General features: G+C 47.7%; 1 protein-coding gene across 7 annotated transcripts in view; it reads right to left on the bottom strand.

The window, feature by feature from the left end:
* STRA6 (signaling receptor and transporter of retinol STRA6) overlaps positions 1–14,834 on the bottom strand; it is a 54,582-nt gene extending 39,748 nt beyond the window's left edge. The window contains exons 1-3 of one of the 7 annotated variants that reach the window (XM_043523750.1): positions 14,231–14,834; positions 13,822–13,902; positions 5,074–5,204 (exon numbers count right to left, since the gene is read on the bottom strand). In XM_043523750.1, coding sequence (XP_043379685.1) covers positions 5,074–5,183 — 110 coding nt within the window. In that variant the 5' untranslated portion in view covers positions 5,184–5,204; positions 13,822–13,902; positions 14,231–14,834. The other 6 variants (XM_043523749.1, XM_043523747.1, XM_037911569.2 and 3 more) reach the window with 6 other exon arrangements.
* Between the last annotated feature and the right edge of the window lie 379 nt (positions 14,835–15,213).

Below are 15,213 nucleotides of genomic sequence, written 5' to 3'. Positions count from 1 at the left end.
ACCCTAATTACCACTGCACTCCACCACCAGCTCTTGCCTCCTTTCTTTCCCCTCTCCCCCCCACCCAACACTCACTCTAGCTGTGCTGAAAGCAACTCCTGCTAGAAGAGGGCACAAGGCCTCCTGGGAGGACGATCTTGTGGTGAAGGCACTGGAATGGGGCTCTGGAGACAATGCTTCAATTTTCTGCTCTTCCACAGACACCCTATGTGACCTTGGGTAGGTCACTCAGTGTCTCTCTAGCCATCTGTACAATGGAGATAACAGGGCTTTCTCGGGCTTGCCCTGAAGGGCTTACAATATAAATAGACAAGGCCTGGCTCTCAGTAGGTTTTATACAGCACCTAGCACAATGGGACCCCTAGCCACTACTGTAATACAAAGATGAATACTTTGTCATAGACCCATAGGAATAGAAGGGACCGCAAGGATCATCTAGTCTAATCCCCTGTCAAGATGGATGATTCAGACACAACAAATCCTGCAAGACAGATGGCTGCCCAGCCTCCTTTTGAAAACCACCTGTGAAGCTGATCTCCCCCATGCCAAGTTCTCCAGCATGGAACTGCTTCTCAGCTCCATGCTGTGTGGTTCTCCATGCTGCCCCACTAGACTGCTGAGCCCCTTTAGCTTCCCAACATGAGGCAGGGAGCCAGAGCAGCAGGAGGGGCCAGGTGAGAGGCTGTCTAGGAAGCTAGCTGGGTAGGGAACAGCATTAGCCGTATATCCCACCCACAACATCTTTAGTACATGGGCAAATCATGAAGGCTCAAAAACCCAGGGATAGCCAATGCCCTTATGGGTTGGCCAGGAGAATGGATGATTGGGCACATGGTTCAAAGAGGAGCCTGGAGTTCTGAAAAGGCTGCTGGAGAGATGGAATGGGAGGCAGGTTGGCTGCCTCTTTTAGGGGCCTGTGATAAATGAAGCGGGGGTAGCTCCCTTTTATGGACACCAAGCCAGCCAGTTAGCTGTAAAATCCCTCTTGGTGTCTGTTCTCTGTTTGCTTTACCTATAAAGGGTTAACAAGCCCACAGGTAAAAGAAAAGGATTGGGTACCTGACCAAAAGAGCCAATAGAAAAGGGCTAAAACTTTTTAAAATTGGGAAAAACCTTCCCTTTGTGATCTATTGTTCTCTCTGGGGTGCAGTGACATGGAGCAGCAATGCTATAAGCAGGAATGCTGTGTAAAGCTTTAAGCCAGGTATGAGAAATCATCAGATCATACCTAGAATTACATATTTGGGGGATTTCAAAGTAAGTAAGTAAATTAGAAATGTTTAAATAGATGCAATCAGGTTTATTTCTTTAGTTTGGCTTGCGGATCTCCTCTGTGCTAACCCCAGATGGTTTTGTTTGCTTGTAACCTTTAATCTGAACTCCCAAGGAAGCTATTTTGGGTGCTTGATTTTTGGAATTGCCTTTTTAAAATCTAGCAAAAGCCTAAGTTCCAGATGTTTTGTTTGTTTGTTTTTTTTGTTAAGAAAATTTACCTTTTTAAAGAACAGGATTGGATTTTTGGTGTCCTAAGAGGTTGTGCATGTTGTTTGATTAGCTGGTAGCAACAGCTAATTTCCTTTGTTTTCTTTCTCAGCTCTTCCCCGAAGGGGGGTGAAAGGGCTTGAGGGTACCCACAGGGAGGAATTCCAAAGTGCTCCTTCCTGGGTCCAAGAGGGTTTTTTGCATTTGGGTGGTGGCAGTGTTTGCCAAGCCAAGGTCAGAGAAAAGCTATATCCTTGGGAGTTTAATACAAGCCTGGAGTGGCAAGTATTAATTTTTAAAATCCTTGCGGACCCCCACCTTCTGTACTCAAAGTGCCAGAGTGGGGATTCAGCCTTGACAGGGCTGCTGCTGAATAAGAAGAGATGATGATTCAGGAGCCAGCCATCAGCAGCAAAGCTATGAGCTGCCAGTGGAGGAGGACAGACCATAGGAGAAAGAGAGCAGGTGGGAAGGAAGAGAGAGAGGAACAGAACAGGTGACAGCAGGGTGTGAAAAGCAGAGCAGTGGAGCGAATACAATACACGCTTTAAACAAACGAAGGCCTGATTTTAGGCATCTTACTTTGGAGTTGTCCAACTTGATTATCACGGAGGGCTGAACACCCTACTTGTGACCATAAGCCCCCTTTAAAAGGAGTCCCAAGTTATGCCCCTTAAAATTAAGGCACCTAAAATCATTAATGACTGTTGAAAGTTTGGGCCCAAGACAAACCCCCTCTCCATTACAGACAATAGAGAATGTTACTTTCAAGGGACAGTGCAATGGCCACAGTGAACAGGAGGGAAAGCAGGGCTGGGCAATCCCACCTAGATGACGCATTTTGCAGACACATGCACGCCACACACTGACATTTGAGATCCTCATATCCTGAGCTCTATCAGACCTGCCTTCCTCATAGAAGCACATGTCAGTCGTGTAGTAATAATATCTAGCTCTTATCTAGCACGGTACAGTTGTCTATCTCAAAGCACTTTACAAAGGTGGTCAGTATCATTACCCCATTTTACAGATGGGGAAACTGAGGCAGATTCAGAGGAAATTACTTGCCCAAGGTCACCCAGCAGGCCAGTGGCAAGAACCAGGAATAGAACTCAGGTCTCCCAAATCCCAGTCCAACACTTTATCCACTAGGCCACACTGCCTCCCTAAGTCACACACTGAGGGCTTGTCTTCATGTACAGTGCTACAGCGGCACAGCTGCAGCACTTTAGTGAAGATGCTACTACACCAACGGGAGAGCTTTTTCCGTAGATGTAGTACATCCATCTCCCCGAGAGGCGGTAGCTATGTGGGAGAAGCTCTCCCATTGACATAGCACTATATACATGGGGTTAGGTCAGTACAACTATGTCACTCAGGGGTGTGGATTTTTTACACCTCTGAGTGACTTAGTTATACTGACACAGATCTGTAGTGTAGACCTGGCATTAGGTGTCACTGACTTATTTGGTCGTTAGTGGAGGACTAGTGAAGCATTCTGAAGATACTTCCCTGAATCTCCCTCATCTGCAAGAGTCTGCTCATTAGGTCTTGGGCTTGACCGGAAGAAGTGGTGTGTTTTTAAATCAAGGGCGCTATCTCAACGTAAAATTCTAGTGCAGACAAAGCACTGTTGTGTTTACCTCAGTGTAGCTAGCCAAGGTAAACCATAGGCCTCCTGCATCAGGGTAAAAATCTTCCTGGGCCTTAGGTCTGTTGATGTAACAACCCAGTGGAGACATCACCATGTAAGACACCCCCTCTTTTGCAGTGAAGACAGCCTATAAGAGCAGGTGTTTTAAGAGATTTGGGAGACTTTGCTTATTTCACAAGGGTAGAAATACCCATGGAACAAAATTTCAGCACCTTCGCTTCTTCCAAATCGAGAAATGCAGAGGAATATAAAATCAGAGTCAGTAAATAACATGAATGTTCTAGAACCTTCAAAGCAAAACAGTAATTCAAAAAAAAAGTTGTGTTTAGTTTAATCCAACCTTTTTTGACAATTCTCAGTGATCAACCTCCAATCAACATTTCAATGATATTTACCCTGATATGAATCAAGATTTAGAACCTCAGTCAAAATATTATCAGATTCTGCAAACTTTAGAGGCTTTTTGTTCTATACATGGTGCTAACCCCTATTCTTCTTGGCAACCCTGGAGCAAAGGAGTTAATTGTATTTCCACTGGGAAAGAATAAAAATATTCCATTCCCCATCATCCTTACATAGGAAGGATCAAATTCAAGAATGCTTACTGTTGATCATGTGCTTGAGTGCTGTCCTAAATCAGGGCAATAGAGCCAAAACTTGACAGTGCATGGAAATGAAACAACACTTTGTGCCTAATCTTGCTCATATGGATTGCAGGGGAGCAGGATCAGGTGGAAGAGAGAAAGAAAATGTGCTTTGCTAAGGCATGATGGAGCAGATGCAGGGGCTGTTGTCTCTGCAGTTTGCATGGTAACAAGGATTTGCCACAAGCCATAGCTCTTGCTAGCAACACACTATATAAATGCATCTAAATATGCAGTTCATCCAAAGGGATAATATTTTTCCCAAGACAACAGATACATCGTAATGCTGCAGTAGTTACTGAAAACATCAACTTGAAACAAGTGTTAGATGGCTAAGTAGCAAAGGACTCCTTTGAGAGCACCCTGCACATAAACAATGTCACCAACATGGACATACAAGACTGGGGTACCCACAGTGCAGTTATGGGATTGTCTCCCCCGGCAGACACTTGGGGACTGCAACAGAGCCCTCCGGAGCTAAAAGCATGAGCTGCTACAACTTAGGCTAAAGAGCCAAGGTTCCTTAGCTGTGGGGTTTAAACTCACTCATACCCTCTGCGGATTGGACACAGACTTGGACCTGTAGCACACATACCAATGTGGTTACACAGTCAATGCATTGTAATGGAGAACTCTGTCCCATATGGCAAAGCAACTGTCTTAACTGGCCTGGGTGGTATGTCCCAACCTGCAGTTGTCAACAGGAGCCAATTTAAAGTGCCCATGCCAGGAAGTAGGAAAAGTTGGAAAGAGGAAGTAGAGAGGTCCCTTAACGATACCATGGGCCAGCTGTGGTGTCATGCAATGCTGCATATCACAGCCTCTCATCCCCAAAAATCAGATGTCGTGAGCAGCAACAAAAAGCAACACCAGTGCAGTGATGCACAGATAACACTAACATAGCGCTTTGCATGCTGAAGGAACATCAGTACATGTGCCAGGTAGCTGGAGGTTATTAGTTCCATCTTAAAGATGGGGAAATTGAGGCATAGAGTGGTCAGGTTTTATAACCAGAGTCAAGTGTTGCTATTGACAATTTTTTATTTGGTCATTTTTCTAAAAAGTCACTAGTGGGAAGTAGCGGCGAGGAGAAAGTTGGGAGGGTGGGGAGACGGGAAGAGTTGTGCATGCATGGAGGGGAGTTCCTACTTTCCTTGATCAGAAAAATAAAATTTCATTCCAGGAAAATGGGAATTTGAGACAAAAAATGATTCCTCTGCCTAACTAAGGTCAGGGTACCCTCCAGCTGCAGGGCATAACTGGGAAAAAAAACCCCAAGGGTTGATCACTCACTCATCTTGTGGCATCTCGGGTTCCATGGATTCATACATGTACCAATCAGAACTGGCAAAGTCATCATAAGCAAGGGAGCCGTGGGCTGCCAAGGAGCTGTCGTTCGCCATTCTCTTCTCTCTCCACCTCCTCTGGGAAAAAGAAAGAAGAATTAAAAAAAAAAAAATTCTTGCCTTCTGTTCTTGGTAGAGCAAAAATACCCACAAGGATTGCAACAAGTATTTTCCCTGGAGTTCTCTAGGGTCAGTTCAAAATGCTAAGTTTGCACAGGCTACTTTATGCTCTCTGTACTGGAGGGTCACATTGACAGATTGGGAGGTGGGGCGGTAAGAATCTCTCCCTTCCAGTTAGGACTCTTTGCCATGTGAATTTGCATCATTTCAACAGCTGATACAAACAAAAGTAAAAAAGCCAAATCTCTACCGTGAAAAATCCAGTCTTGATTGGAGATAAAAAGATTAAAGAGCTCAAGGCATGTTTAACTGGGTCCCTTCCACTCTCTCCTCCACCCCTCCTACCCAGCCTCGGTGCCCAGAGAATCAGAGCCTTTGTTTCAGTTACTTAACAGTATTTACATGAAAGCCTGGGAGTTGTGCAAGGGTCAAGATTTGGCTCCCTAGCAAGACACAGGCTAATCTAGAAAAGAATCAAGAAGGTCAGTGCGGTAACTGTCTGAACACAGGATTGAGCCAGGCTCTGCTCCCTTCCTGGGGCATTTTAAGCTGCTGTACCACATAGTACATGGCTATACCAGTCAGAAACAGTCCCCTGTGCTTTTCACTCAAGCTGATGCTGTAACTCCACTGCCTCTAGCCTTCACTTCATCTGGGACATTTCAGACCCTGGAGATGAGTCAGCAATGACGCTGCTTCTCTCTGTTCTACTGCTGAAGAGAAAGACATCAAAGCAAAGGGATGGAGAACAACCTTCCTTATTGGCAAAACAGAGGCCCAGAAATAGGTTTCCAATTGCAGAGCAGAACGAATGCCAGACAAGCACTGCTAAGCTCCTTGAATGGACTTTCTGTAGAAACTTCTGTAACGCCAACAGTTGCTCAATGCAGCATCACAGCGGTTTGTAGAGAGGCAGAAGAGGTCATTTAGAAGCAGACTGCGATACCCTTCCCCGCTTGATTCCAAAGAGTCATCCCACTCACTTGAGTCAGGCACTGCTCAGTACGAGCAAGGGGACCAGCGGTTTGCCCTTATCGAGCAGCCTGACAGAGGTCAGAAGCAGAGCAGAGGAAAATAGAAACAGGCCAAGATTTCGAACTGGGATTCTAAAGTTAGGCTCCCACATCCATACATTGGCATCTAAATAAAAGCGGCTTGATGTTCCGGAGGTATTGCATATCCACAGCGCCTGTTGAAATCAACGGCAACAGGAGATGATCAGCACTTTTATTTAGGTCCTGTGGAGTCAGATGCCTAACTTTAAGCTCCCAGGTTTGAACATTCTTTTTCCATGGTTCCTTTCCCTGATACTTGGAATAACCCCCCTGCTCAGAGAAAAAAATATTGTGTTCCTCAAAGTTGCTTGTTGCTGCCACAGATTGGCCTGGACATTTACCATCTCTCTTCAATAATAATAAGAAATAGCAATTTATTACAGTATTGAATTTTTGATGACTTTTTTCCCCCAGCACTTTCAGCATTTTTTTTTTTTTAACTAAGGCACCATATGGCTCCCACGACCACATTATCTGAGCACAATCTAATGAATTTCTGATCATGATACCCCTGGGAGGTAGAGCAGTGCTCTCATCCCTGTTTTACGGATGGGGAGCTGAGGCACAGAGACTGAGACCCTGATCTGCAAAGGAATTTAGCCTAATTTCCATTGAAATTAACAAACCTCAATTCATTAGTTTCAGTTGAAGTTGGGAGCCTAAATATCTTGAAGAGTCTGGGTGACTTGCCCAAGAGCACAGAGGGAGTCTGTGGCACAGCTGGAAATTGAAAGTGTTTAGTTAAAATAAGACATGACGCTGGTCCCTGTATCTGACTTCCCTGGTTGCACCTGGGACCAAATTAACATCCCAAGAGATGCTTTTCTTATTTATCTCCAGCCCCGTCAAAACAAAAACCAGGAAGTGCTGGAAATACCCCAAGGCAGCTAGATAGGAGAATTATAGCCATATTTGCAGACTCCTGGTTCAATTAGAGGCTTCTGGGGCAGCGGACACACACACACACACACACAAACTAAGAGTTCAGTTAGTGACATTTCAGGTTCCTCTAGACTCCCCCATAACCTGCAAAGCATAGAACCAAGGAAAAAATCTCCAGCATTCCTTGCCACCTTCATGTTGCCTAAAATGCTGCTAACACCACACTGGATGAGAAATTATATTATATATCCCAGCTTCTAACCACTTCATGCTCCAATGCAAACTTTAGCAGCAACATCATATACTCTTGATCAACAGATGTGCACATTTGACCGCCCCGCATTTATACCGTTGAGAAGTTATTCTCCTTTAGTGGCACCAAGGTTGCTATTAAGGTTTTGCATTAGAGCATGTTACTCCCTGGAGAGACCAAGCCAGGAATCTTCTCTGGGGCAGCTGCTGAGGTTGTTCCATGGCACCATTGCTCTTTCTGTGGAAGGCACAAGAAGAGTTGTAGATAAACATTGCAACACAGCAACAGTGCACACCAACACCCATGCTTACATAGCAAGTGTTTGTCAATGAATAATACTGCTCAGCACTCACTTTATTTTCTAGACACAACAAATCCTGCATCTTGGCAGGGAGTTGGACGCAGTGACCCTGGCAGTCCCTTCTGACCCTATGATTCTATTTGGCATCTTCAAAGCACTTTCCAAGCAAGTCCCCATTTGTCCTCTCATACAGATAAGGGAACGATCACCAGCTGCTTCCATCTGGTGCCACTCTGGAGCCTAGGTAGCTGGTGCAGAATGATGCTTTGCCTTCCACAGTGGCAGGCCCAAAGACACCCCAGACTTGGGGCACGTTTGGATTCAAGTCCCAACATTGCAGCTGCCCCTTTATTTCCATAATGTCCTGAATTGAACACTCAGTCTGGAACACCCCAGAACGTTTACACCATCCAGATTAGCTGGGCCCCATCTCAACCCATTGGCTCCCAGAGCCCCTACCAAGGGTGGGGCGCTCTTGTGCTATCTGCTGTACATGCACATAGTGAGGCCAACCCTGTGCTGAGGAGCTCTCAGCCTAAATAGATGAGGCAGACAAAGGGTGGGGGAGACAGAACCCAGCAAGAGCTGAGGCACAGAGGCATTAAGTGGCTTGCCAAGGTCACACAGGAGTCTGGCAGAACCAGGAATCAAGCCAGGCCTCCTGAGTCCCACTCCCGTGTCTTAGCCACAAGATTCATCCTTCCCTCTCATAAGGAATCCATTGTACTACCTCCTGCATCATCATTAGTTCTCCCTTTACAGACCCCCACGTGGAGCCAGGACGACTGAGACCATCATGTTTGGTTCAGCCTGCTCTGAAGCCAGGCCACTGCAGGTGTGATTCACCTGCCAAGAATGTAGCACTCAGTAAAAGAAGGAGCTTATAAAACCCATGCAGCTCCTTGCAGCATCATAAAAGAATCAGTTCACCCTGGAAGGCATCCTGAGGGGAAGCAATACCAGGTGTGCACCCCAGGGTTTACAGAACGGATGGACCAGGGCAGCTTTTAGTAAAGCACCTGCATTTGGAAACTAGGCTTCAACATGTGTTGCAACTGCTGCTGCTAAAACATATGACCAGATGTTCAACTGGCATACGTCAGCATTCATGGAGCATTGCCAGGCTGCACCAGCCAAGGATCTGGCCCATGGTATTTAAATTAAACATAGCTCCAAGCCTGGCATTTGAGAATAGTCTCTATCTCCTTGCTTTCAGACACACAACACAAAGAGCTAGAGAAAGTACCTGCAGAGGATGTGTGGCTACAGAAACACTGGAGGGCGGGGTAGAAGAGAGGAATGAACCTTGATTAGCAGCTCCATTTGTACGAAACCAACAACAATCTCTAGCTCTTATATAGCTCTTTTCATCAGCACTTTACAAAGGGAAGTCAGTATTATTAGCCCCATTCTTCAGATGGGGAAAAACTGAGGCACAGAGCAGGGAAGGGAATTACCAAGGCCACCCAGCAGGCCAGTGGCAGAGCTGAGAATACAACTCAGGTCTCCTGCATCCCAGTTCAGGGCTCTAGCTGCCTGATGTCACAGCCCTAATGCAACTCTGTAAGAAAAATCAAGTTACAATTCTTGCAAGTTGGAAACTCCTCCTTACCTAGGGTGACCATATGTCCCATTTTGGCTGGGACAGTCCCTTTTTCTAAGCCCTGTCCCAACCATCCCAACTTTATATATATTGACAACTTGATCACTTGGCAAGAGCAAATGGGACAAATGCCCACTTTTGTCAACAAAGTGGGGTGCAGTGCGGAGGAACATGCCGGGGGGGGGGGGGGGAGTGAAGATGCCAGCCCTGCACAGGCAGGGCGGCAGGGCTGGAGGGTAGTGTTCCAGTATGTGGGGGGTTGGCAGGGTTCCAGCAACAGCCTGGCATGGGGTGGGGGGAGCGCACTCAGGCAAGCGGCTGGGGGCATCCAGTTTTCCCTTTGGGAAATATGGTCACCCTATTCTTACCTGAAGTACCTTGCAGGGTTTATACGTCACCAGTGGTCAGGGTCTTGGCTTAATGTACAGTCTTGAACTACAGCAAGCAAACTCTAGAACCATGCAGCCACAGGGTCAGCACTGACCCAGAAGGCAGAGTTCCACCTATTGATCCCCAACAGCCCATCCTTTTAGGAGGTCTCCCATCCACGCACTGGCCAGCCCAAGCGTCTTTAGCTTTTGAAGGCTGGGGGCAAGGGGGAGGCCAGGGGAGGCTAGTTTTGTTCTGTATCATTGGCTGATTGGAGTCCCACATCTGTGACTAAGGAACAGCTGTTGAGGACAAGCAGGCAGGGGGAGCCTCAGAGACTTTCCAATGCTGTCATGGATTTGGCTGTTCAAGGCTCTTCTTCCAGGGCTAAGTACAATGATTCTTCAGCGCGCCCATCCTTAGCCAGACTACTGGGGTGAATCAGATATAGGATTCACTAGCTGACTAATCTACCAATGCAGTGCTGGCTCCCTGGGGTCATGCGCCCAGGAGAGAATCTTGCACTTACACCAGTTTGCCTCTGGAGAAGAGCCAGAAATGGGGGGATGGGGTCTGGTTTCTAAGGACAGTCTCTTCAGCACAGCTATCAATGGACGCTACATGCCTTAATGCTTGAGGACCTGGGGCATTAGGTGTTAGCAGTACACTGGTGGCATTGCCTTAAGGTGGGATAAAGTTTTGCACTGCTGTATGGCACCATGAGGATTAAAGAAATAACAGTGGGAATGGGGCTCACAAAACAGCCTGTCTGGGCCTGTGGCCTGCGGCCTGCAAAGCAGAGGCTATGCAAGAATGAGGGGATTATCAGGGCTTGGGTGTGAAGTTGCTGGACTAACAGTGTTCTGTTAGTCCAGCAACTAAAGAGTTAGCCTCTAGGTTGCATGCAGAGGGCCTGTTGCATTCAGGGCTCAACCCTGCAGGCCTGGCCAACTTCAACATGAATCTTGCTTAGTAAAGATTGCAGGATCAGGCCCATACCCGAATTGGAAATCCCAGTGAGCCCAATGCTAGTGAGAGTAGCTAGAGTGATTGAGCGACTCCAGTTGAGGATCAGGCTCAACATATGGAGACAATGTCTCCACACGGACCAATTTGTTTTGGAGCCCTGTCAAGCCTCCGCTGACCAATCCTGAGCCTGGACCTCTCCCTGGCTCCAGGCATTAGGAGTAAACATTACCCATCCCTCATTCCCCACTGAGCTTGGAACACAGAGATTCTTGTGCTCTCCCACCGCACAGAGCCCCACTCCACCCAGCCTTTAACCGAAACCTGATCGCTTTGCTCCTCTAGCTAACCTCTGCCTGGGAAGGCTGGGGCTTTGATCACAGCAACACCAGTGAGATTGATGGTCTCAATAAAGGCCCTTCATAGTCTTCATTTCCCACTATCTATCACTCCCTGGGGAGCTTTTGCATCTCACCACTATGAAGTGTGTGTATGGGGGGTGGGGGGGATGTGAGGCTGGGAGAGGTGGACTCCCCCCCTCCCCCCGCCCCCCGTGTAATGACAGCGTATTGTGCAGCTTTTAATAAAAATGATAAAGATCCATCTCCAGAACTGTTCTGGGAGCCTTTTTTATTTTTAAAAGGGATTTCGTTTAATTCAATTGAGCTTCGCACAGAGCTGAGGCAGGAATGAAACAAGACGGAGGGATCGGCTGTGGCTCATCCAGAACTCCCCACAGCGCCTGCCGCATTTGTCTGTGCTGGGTTTGCTTAGTCTGTTAGATTTATTTATTTGCACCAGGGAGGGGCAGCTTTTCACACACACTGTTTGCACAGGTGCCAGCTAAGCAAAACAGCTGTCAGCTTACCAACGGTTAAGCAAATCCATGAAGAAACCATTAGCCATTTGCTCTTAAATTCAATCATCCCCTACTGGCATCAAGATGCAACCTAATGATGTAGTGTAATAAATCTGTGGCTGCACAGGAATTCATGCTAATCACCATAGTGCCTGTGATATCACTGTGGTAGTGGCGGTAGAACTCAGAGCCTCCTGCTCCAAAATCACCAACCCCTCCCCACTTTTGCTAAAGGAGAATCTCCCCATTAGCTGTTAGCAGTATAGGGTCTATGATACAGCTGTGTAGCTCTGATTCCATGCAGTAGAGAGCAGAGGAATATCCAATAAGGCCAGTACAGGCCAAATCCTGAAAGGTATTTAGGTGAACAACTCATTGATTTCAAGACCTTTGAGGATCAGGGCCTATGTTATGTAACGTGGATATATTAGCATACTGCCTATTTTTTAAGAGGTGGGCCTCATCGGCCACTGCAGGGCAGCCCCTGCCACACCCCATGTGAGGGGAGAACAGGGGTGATTTCCTGGAGGGGGGACACAACTGGCTCTGTGCCTGAAGTAGAGGCCCCCTGCACTGAGGGCATTCTCCAAGACTGTCCTTATGCCTGCCCTATGGCCTCTGCTCCAACCTCGCTAGCACAATGGGCTTCATGGAAACACTGAATCAGGCCAAAGTGGCCAAGCATAGCTCCTATGAAGCCAGCCATCTCTGCACTAGTGCTTTAGGCCCAGATTTTTGAAGCTATGTAGACACTACTGCGCTTGGCATCACACCACCACACCAATTTAGGAGTATAAATCTCTCTTTCAAAATGGATTTAGACACCTAGGCATCTAAACCCCATCAACTAGAATTCTGGCTCCCCAGTTCCTAAGTCCCTTTTGAAAGGAGGAGTCAGGCGCCTCAATCAATTAGGCATTGCGATGCTGAGCGCAATGCCTACATAGCTTTACAGACCTGCGCCTTGGTGGCAAGGGGGCATGGAGACACCAGTGATCTCGGTAGCCCATGAAGTCCAGAGCCTTTGGAATTGCCCCAGTACAGCACTAGTGAGAGCGAGAAACACATTCATGGGGCAAGGGAAGTCCCAGAATATTCCATGCCCCTGTCACCCACATAGCATTCCCTTGCACACAGGAAGCCTCCTGGAGGTCAGCAGCACCCCCTACCCCCACTGCCTCCAGCCTGGTGGGAGTGGGAGACCCTGAAAGGACAAGCGCATTTACTGTTGTGGCAGTCTGGGCAAGAGGGCACTTCTCTGGCTGTTTGCAAGCAAGTTTGGTGTTCATAATGGAAGCACTCCTGGCTGGGGCCAGGCAGAGTGTGTTCAGGGGCTGTGCAAGCTTCCCACACTCATCTCTGCTGAGACACTTCACTGACTGCACCCCCTGCTATACCTGCCCTGTACCCTCAGCTTCCCCGCGGCTCTGCCAATCCTCCTCAAGCCAGGCCAGTAGCCAAGGCTGGATCCACCAACCAAGCAGCTGTATGCCAGTCCCCACCTGCGCTATTAACCCTTCAGCCCCTGACTCAACATTAAAGCAGCACATGGTGAAATGCTCAGAGACTGAAGGGAGACAATGGTGCCACCACTCCATGGAGCACTGAGCTGCAGTGCCTCTCCTAGGCTGCTCAGCACCAAACAGGCTGGTCAGCTATGGAGAATCTCCTCACCCCACCATCTGTCCTCACCACTGATCACCCAGCCTGCCAACAGTCCAAATAGCAGCCTGCAACAGTCACTGCACCCTAAGCCCCCCACTTCAGAAGCTAATTAGCTCACATGCCCCTGCTTGTAGCACATTTCCCCCTCCCCCACGCACCCTTGAGCACCGAACCCATCCAATGACTGAACTGCAAGGGAGTGGGGGTGCATGGCAAAGCATGAGCCCCCAGTCTGGACAGCCTCTGAATGTTAGAACAGCTGCAGCTGGACTGGGCAGCTCAGACTAGCGGTTCTCAAAGTGACACTTGAAAGCTTATAATGGTGATTAGAAATTATTAGCTAAGCAAACTCAAGGAGGGTTCTAAATGCCTTTTGCTCATGTGATATTTTGAGCATCAAGAACGGAATTAAGTGCCTCAAACAAACTCTCCCGCAGCCAGGAGCAGCAGATTAAAGTTTGCATTTATGAACTGGAGTAATAAATAGTGGAACGTCACTAGTCACATGCAGATTCAGTAGCCTGAATTTCCCTTATAGTTTGTCAGGCTAAAGTTTATAAACAAAGTCCCCCCTGCAGCAGGGAACAACAACTTAAGACAGCCCAACAAAGTAAAATGTTACCTTCTTCAGTCAACTCTTCTGAGAGGAGAGCAGATGCACAAAACTTCTCCTCTCCTCCGCAACAGTAGGAAGATGGTAATCCTGTTAAAAATACAGTCTCATTGAGAGAAACTTACAGATCAGCCACTTTCCTGCTTTCTCTCCCTGTATTTCAAAGTTACCTCAAGAGCTAGTTGTCTGGAGGCAAGTGCACTCAGCAACTGCTGCAGCTGCTCCTGTGTTTCCTAATCTGATCAGAGGATCCCAGCAGAGATGCAGCCATGCAAGCTTAAAGGCAAAGTTCAGCACACCGGAGAGAGGAGACTCTCTACTGCTGGGGAACTTTATCCCCTCCATTGCTAAGAGGGCTTGGCTCGGGGCCACCCCAGGGTTTAGAAAATTAAAAGCAACCAGTCAGTGCTTTGCTCACCCTTTTATTATCAACCACATTTCTGGAGAGTCTTCAGACAGCTCTCCGCCCCAGCACTTTGTCCACTCTGCAGTTCCCCCACCCCACGTAACACACACACAGACCACTAGGAGCTGTAGTGAACCCAGAGCCCTGAGGGACCAAACTCCAGCAAAATAGCCCCCACTTTCACCTGTGCTGGCCGACATGAAAGGCAGGAGAGCAGATCTCCAGCTGGGGTAAATCAGCATAGCTCCACTGGAGTCAATGGGCCAGCTCATCAGCTTGTGTAAATCAGAAAGACCCCCATTGATTTCAGTAGAGCTATGGCAATTTACATCAGCTGAGAATCTGGCCCAGGAGCTTCCCTCTCTTTCCTCTATGTCTGACTTGCTCTGTTCCTTTGCCCTGCTACCTCTAGTTGCTCCAAATATATGAGGAGGGCTTCTCTGGCCTAGCCCCAATTCAACACGGCTTGGGGACAGAGCTGAGTTAACTCAGTTTTTGGTTGTGTGTGACTATAGCAAGGGCGAAAGGGCCCGTTGACAGCCCTAGAGACTTAAGTCCTCTCTAGTCACAGGATAGGTACAGCTCAGCCAACAGCAGTGCAAGCTTCCTCACTGCCAGCGTAACTGTGCCCTGTCTGCTGTTAACTGACCTGATGGGAGGGCATTTGCAGTGCAGAGCACCCACATGAGTCATCCCACAACAAGTGCAAACCTGGTGCATTGCTACCCTGCATCCCCACTTGTACTGTTCCTCAGTCTTCCTCCTGTACCTAGCTATTGTAGAGATACCTATCTCTAGGTACCTAGCCCACAGAAGCAGTGGCTTCTGGGAGATTTCAGAAAGCCTTCTGGAATACTTCCGTGAACCCAGGAAATTTGTGTGGAAGAGGGCAGATTCCCCTAGTCTTTTGGGAAACTTGCATAATTCCCCACAGACCATGTGTGGAGACTGAGTCCAGCAGCCCATGCAGCTTCTCAGGAGGGCAGGTGACATTT

This window comes from Chelonia mydas, chromosome 10 (assembly GCF_015237465.2).
Source record: "Chelonia mydas isolate rCheMyd1 chromosome 10, rCheMyd1.pri.v2, whole genome shotgun sequence".
In the NCBI taxonomy this organism is placed as follows: Eukaryota; Metazoa; Chordata; order Testudines; family Cheloniidae; genus Chelonia; species Chelonia mydas.
This window is presented reverse-complemented; position numbering and strand designations above follow the sequence as displayed.